The following is a 6,000-nucleotide window of genomic DNA, read 5'->3' on the forward strand; positions in this document are numbered from 1 at the left end:
ATAATAAGGCTGGGTGTGGTGGCTCACACCTGTAGTTCCAGCACTTTGGGAGGCTGAGGTGGGCAGATTACTTGAGCCCAGGAGTTCAAGACCAACTTGGGCAATATAGCAAGACCCTGCCTCTATAAAAAATACAAAAATTAGTCAGGCGTGCTGGTGCCCACCTGTAGTCCCAGCTACTGAGGAAGCTTGAGCCCGGGAGGTCAAGGTGGCAGTGAGCCATGATTGCACGACTGCACTCCAGCCTGGGTGACAAAGGAAGACCCTGTCTAAAAAAAGGTAATAATAATAACACTTATCTCTGAGAGGGGTAATACTTGGTCTCAAAGACCAGTGAGACCACATCTTACTTCCCTTCAGCCATGCCTGACTCAGGACTAGGTACAAAGTTAGTTCAATGGAGCTTGGCAGGAAAAAAGACAAAGAGCAAGCCATGCTCAATAAATGCTAATGATTATTAGTATTCATGATGATTAGTATTCTAGACACTCTAGTAATCATTGCACAATATCAAAAGCAACATCGTCTTCAGCACCTGGGCTCCCAGGGGGCTCTGTCACATTTCCCTTCCTCTTCCAAAGACAACTTCTCTTTCAAGAGAGACATGAGCCACCAACCTGAGCAGAACCACAGACAGAGAAGGAACAGACATCAGGGAACTTGAGGACCACAGTGTTCCGAGGGACAGAGGCCACTGGCCACAGCAGTAGGCAGTCTGGTAGTCTGGTTCCCAGGGAGCAGAGCGAGGGCCAGGTAGGGGGAGGGAGCTGTAACTGATTCTCCTTCCGCAGCCCGTGACAATGTGGTATCAGGCCAGCAAGCCGGCTCTGAGCAGATCCACCCTCTGACCATTTCCACTGGGAGCAGGCGAAGGCAGCCATCACGCTAGGGACATGTTCTCCTCTTTCTCAGTTTTCCCAATTCCTAAACGAGGAATTTCTAGGTGTTCCCAGGACCAAGGCAGAGGGAAGGGTCCAGAAAGCCCCCCGGGAGAAGGCAGACTTCCGGTCCACTCCAGCAGCTGAAGCCCCACCTACAGGACAATCTTAGCTTCCTGCTGCTTTCTGCCTTCCCAACTCTCTCCCTCACCCACTACACACACCTGCCCAGTTCATGCTCTAGAGAACAAAAGAGGCCGTTCTCTAAAGTTTTATGTGGGCACAGTGGCTCACGCCTGTAACCCCAACTACTTAGAAGTCTGCGACAAGGAGGATCAATCGCCTGAGCCCAAGAGTTTGAGTCCAGCCTGGGCAACATAGCAAGACTCCCATCTCTAAAAAACAAAACAAAATAAAAGTTTAATTTTCTATGGTGGGAGGGGTAGGGGATGAGAGGGAGAAAGGGATATGCAGCTGGCACACATTTTCTTTTCATAGAAAGATCTTTCTCCTAGAAGCTGGGTAAAGTAGGGGAATGAAAACCAGAAGGTCGGCCGGGCATGGTGGCTCACGCTTGTAATCCCAGCATTTTGGGAGGCTAAGGCGGGCAGATCACCTGAGGTCAGGAGTTCGAGACCAGCCTCAACATGGAGAAACCCCATCTCTACTAAAAATACAAAATTAGCCAGGCGTGATGGTGCATGCCTGTAATCCCAGCTACTCGGGAGGCTGAAGCAGGAGAATTGCTTGAACCTCGGAGGCAGAGGTTGCAGTGAGCTGAGATCGCGCCATTGCACTCCAGCCTAGGCAACAACAGCGAAACTCTGTCTCAAAAAACAAACAAAAAAGAAAACCAGAAGGTCTTAGGAAGAGGTCTCTGTTGCTGGCAAGTAGTTCCTTGAATCTTTGGGGCATTTCCCTGTGTTTGGCAGGGCAGGATGGCTCCTCTGTGAGGTCAAGGCCCCACTGACAACCTGGGTTCTCAGCCTCTCGACAGGCGTCCTACCGATACTATATAATTTCTTGTTTGTCTCAAGTCCCTTTCAACTAGAAAACTCAAGCTGCATCATTTGAACACCACACTGCAACTTACAAAGGGCTTTCATGTAAAGTACCCCGCTTAATCCTTTCAACAAACCTGGAATATATATGTCATTCCCATTTTATAGCCACAGAAACCAAGCCTTAGAGATATTGGGTAACATCTCTGAGATCACGTGGCTAGACAAGGCGGCCCCGGGTCTTGGCTGCCTGTTACCTCCTGCCACCACATCACAGATGCCTGCAGTCCCAATTTGCTGACCTGGCCCTTCCAGCTTGTGTTAGAGAGATGCTATGTGCTCACCGAGGGCATATCGAGAAGCTAGTACTCAGGAGTCAGAATTTAGTCCCTGTATCCCACACTACCTTGGGTGGTCCCAAGGATGGGGGCTATGAGTCTAGGGTCTTCCTCACTGCTATTTCCCAGCACCTGGCACAGATTCAGTCAGTGGGTGACCTAGCAGATATTGTTATGTGAATGAATGCCTGAATGATTGACCAGTTAACAAGCAGATGACTCTCTGAATAGCCAGAGTTGTATACCCTAGCCCCTAGACATCTGATTTTGACCACACAACATCCGATCTTCCAACCCTGGTCTCTGATGCTTAAGGGATGCTGAGTCTTACCTAGGGCAATCGTGATCTGAGAAGGAAGCAGTGGATGTTAAGTAGTCACCATTAAATACTCAACAGGAATCAAGATCCTCAGGGAGGCAGGCTTCCTGGTTCTCGTTAATGGCCATAAGAAGTGGCATCTGTGCCCCTGCTTGCTCGTAGGCAGGGCTCACACCATCTCCAGATGCAGTAACGTGCATCAGGGCTCTGAAGGTCATGCAGAACACTTGATGGGGACAGCAGGAGTGGGGTAGAGGCCACACCATCAGCCTTGGGAAGGAGACAGCCAGATACAAATACCACCGAACAAGGGTGCAGGGAGGGATGCAGCTGAGGACAAGGAACCCCGAAATAACAGCACCCTGTGGGCCAGGCTCTGCTGACCCAGATAGCAAACCCAGGGGCAGCAGCCACACCTCCCAGCCAGGGATGGAGATCCTAGCTGCAAACACACACTACAAGGTGATCCCAGGGACTGGGATTTCTGGTGAGGCCAGGGGTGGGAGGAATCTGTAAGACGGAAATGAGCTTCAGCCAATTTCCTCTGGACACTCTGCCTCGCAGCTAACTTCGGCATTCGTCTCTTAGCTTCGCTCTCAAGACTGGATGTTCTTTAAAGGAAACAACCACATCTTACTGGTCTCTGAGAGTCGTCCCTTCACCCGTGCCTGGCCCAGGACTAGGTACCAAGTTAGTGCAATAAAGCTCGGCAGGAGAAAAGACAAAGAGCAAGCCACAAGAAGGAAAATGGCAGAGAGGGGAGGAACAGCCCAAGGGTGCAGAAAGCAAATGAGCTTCGCAGAGGAGGAAATGAGCAGGGATGGGGGAAACTAAAGCCAGGGCTTGCAAGTGACAAGAGAAATCCACTGAATGTGGGATCCTGGGGGTGAGTGGAAGGTGAGCCCCAGCCTGGCCACTTGTCCGGGTGGTGAGATGGCTCAGAGAGGAGGCTGGGCCACACGACCAGGAAGACCCTGCTTTCCCCATGTGGGCAGGTGAGTCCTAGAAAGGGAAGTCAGGAAGAACAAACTTGGGGTGGCGGCACGGGACTGCCCTGAAATAACCAATTCCAAGCAGCAAGCTCTCTGCTGAGGAGGCAGGGAGCCTAGAGCCCCAAGCAGGCAATTAGCAAGGACTCACAAACATAGCAATTACAGCAAGGAAGAGAAGGTGAATCTGCCTCACAGCAGGGCACAGGCACAGCCAGGGGAAGGGCCCAAGTCTTCTGGTCCACTGGAAGCTTTCTTCCTTGTTGAGGGTGAAAAGTGGAGAAAATAGCAGAGCCCAGCCCCGGGTCCCATCTGTGGTGCAGGCAGCGTCCAAAGCCCCAGCGTCTGATTTTCTGCAAGCTCCCTGGGTCGAGATGCTGCTCGGACAAAAGGAATTGATCTGAGACAGCACCAAAATCAGGCCTGACTCAGGGAGCGACGGCGGAGGGCGGAGGCCAGGGGCACCCGGAAGGAGGGGAGAAGGTGAGGGTTGGCAGGGCGGGGAGGCCATCATTTCCAGAGGAGCAAACCCCCTCTGCCAAACAGCCCCTGCCGCTCAGCGCTGCCCTGACCTGGTATGCCCTGGCCTTCCAGAAAACCTGCGGATCTGCGCTGGACAGAGAGGGTAGAGACCTGGCTGCTGTTCCCGCCCGGGCACTACCACCTGGGTGGGTCCATCAGTGAAGTGACTAGCAACCCATCCCAACTCCACACAGGAACATGTAATCTTTCTGAGATCTTTCAATAGGTCTTTCACTGTTCTTTCTGCCAAAGAAGAGCTTCCTGTTTCCGTACCTTGCAAAAAGCTCAAGACATGTTTGTGTTCCCACATCCCTTCCCATACAGCCGCCTTCCCATACAGCCGCCTTCCCATACAAAGGGCTCCATCCCCTCTCGCGAAGCCCAGGCAAGCCGGACTCTGGAGTTCCCAGCTCCAGCCCCTGAGTTAGCCAAAGCCCTGCCTCCCAGTTGTCTTCTGCGAGGTGCCAAAGTGCCTTTTGACGGGGAAGGAGAGAGACAAAACAAATGTTCTGCAGAGGCCAAGGATGGCTGAGCCTCCAAACTCCCCTGAAACTTCACTTCCGCCCAAATAACCCCACTCCGAGCCCCTGGTTTCTTCCAGATGTTCACTAACAGCGCGAGAGTCATGGAGGGGCCGAGACGCAGCCCCTGTTTTCACCTCAGGGAAAGGACCGAGGGCGCAGGAAGGCCCAGGGGCTTCCCGCCTCCCCCCGGCGGGGCGCAGCCGGTCCGGTACCGAAGGTCCAGCCAGCCCCGCCCGCCCGCCCGCGGCCCGGCACCCGCTGAACAGGAAATTCCACCTGTGAGCCCAGCGCTTGGCCACCGACCCACACGCCAGAGGAGCCGGCCGAGCCCAGCGCCGCTGCAGGGTCGGGCGGGCGGAGCTTCCCCGCGCCCCGCGTCCCCGGCCGGCGCTCACCTCGTGCCGCGAGCTGTACTTGAGTCCCGCGCCGAAGTCCTTCGGGCCCCCTCCGCCCTTGCGGGCCTGATTGCTCCCCATGGTCCCCGAGGCCGGTGGCGGGTCTCAGAGGCGTCGTCCCTGCCGGCGGCCGGCTCCCATGGCCCGCGGGGCGCGGGGCGCAGGCGGCGGAGTTCCGGGCAGGCCCAGCGCGCCCGGCCGGCGGCGGTGCTCTCGCTCTGACGCGCTCTCTCTTCCTCTTCCTCTCGCTCCGGCTGCAGCTCCGCTCTCACTCTCCGGCCCGGCCGGCGCAGGTAGTTTCAGGGTGTGGCCTCGGCCCGCCCAGCCCGCCGCGCTCGCCTGCGCACCTGCCCGGCTCACCTGCCCGCCCTCGCTGGCCCTGGGGGAGGCTCCTCCCCTCGGCTCTGGTCCTGAAGGTGAGGGAGCCTCACTCGGTGGTGGTCGCTAAGGCCCTCACCATCACCACGACAGCGTTCACCCACCCCTCCGGCCCTCGCAGGGGCCCTGCCCCGGGAGGGCAGCCCTTTATCCACCTCCTTGATGCCAACCATGTTTTCCCTCCTCCCTCACGCGCCTCCAGTCTCTCCCCTTCACCTTGCTCGCTTTGCTAGAGGACTAAATCTCATTTATGAACCCCCCAAAACCAAACAGAAACCAGAACCGCCCCTGGCCCAGCCTCCCCTTCAGCCACGCAGCCTCCTATTCTCCAGGCGGGAGGCGCTTGCTGGCGCCTGGGGAGGCCCAGTGACATGAGCTGCTCCACCAGATGCCCTCTGAACCGTCCCAATGCCCCTCGCCACTTGCAGCATCTGATGCTTCCTCAAATGCCCCCTTTCCCTGGATTCCCGTCCTACTTTCTAGTCCTAAATGTCATGATTCCCAAAGTTCTTCCTTCAGTTTCATCCCTTTCTTCTCTAGGCTTTTTCTCTTGGCAGCACGTCTCGTCTTATGGCTTCAGATAGGAAAACCTCCCTCCCAGCACAGACCCCACCAAGGAGTGCCAGTTCCGCCTTAGCGGTCGCCTGGGGACGTCT

At 55.7% G+C, this 6,000-nt stretch overlaps 1 protein-coding gene across 1 annotated transcript in view; it reads right to left on the reverse strand.

Moving 5' to 3' along the window:
* The window catches only part of ST14 (suppression of tumorigenicity 14), a 52,708-nt gene extending 47,475 nt beyond the window's left edge, over positions 1-5,233 (reverse strand). The window contains exon 1 of the mRNA XM_003910964.5: positions 4,967-5,233. Within this exon, the coding sequence (XP_003911013.2) occupies positions 4,967-5,047 (81 nt within the window). The 5' untranslated portion in view covers positions 5,048-5,233. The remainder of the gene's footprint in view (positions 1-4,966) is intronic.
* Between the last annotated feature and the right edge of the window lie 767 nt (positions 5,234-6,000).

This window comes from Papio anubis, chromosome 12 (assembly GCF_008728515.1).
Source record: "Papio anubis isolate 15944 chromosome 12, Panubis1.0, whole genome shotgun sequence".
In the NCBI taxonomy this organism is placed as follows: domain Eukaryota; kingdom Metazoa; phylum Chordata; class Mammalia; order Primates; family Cercopithecidae; genus Papio; species Papio anubis.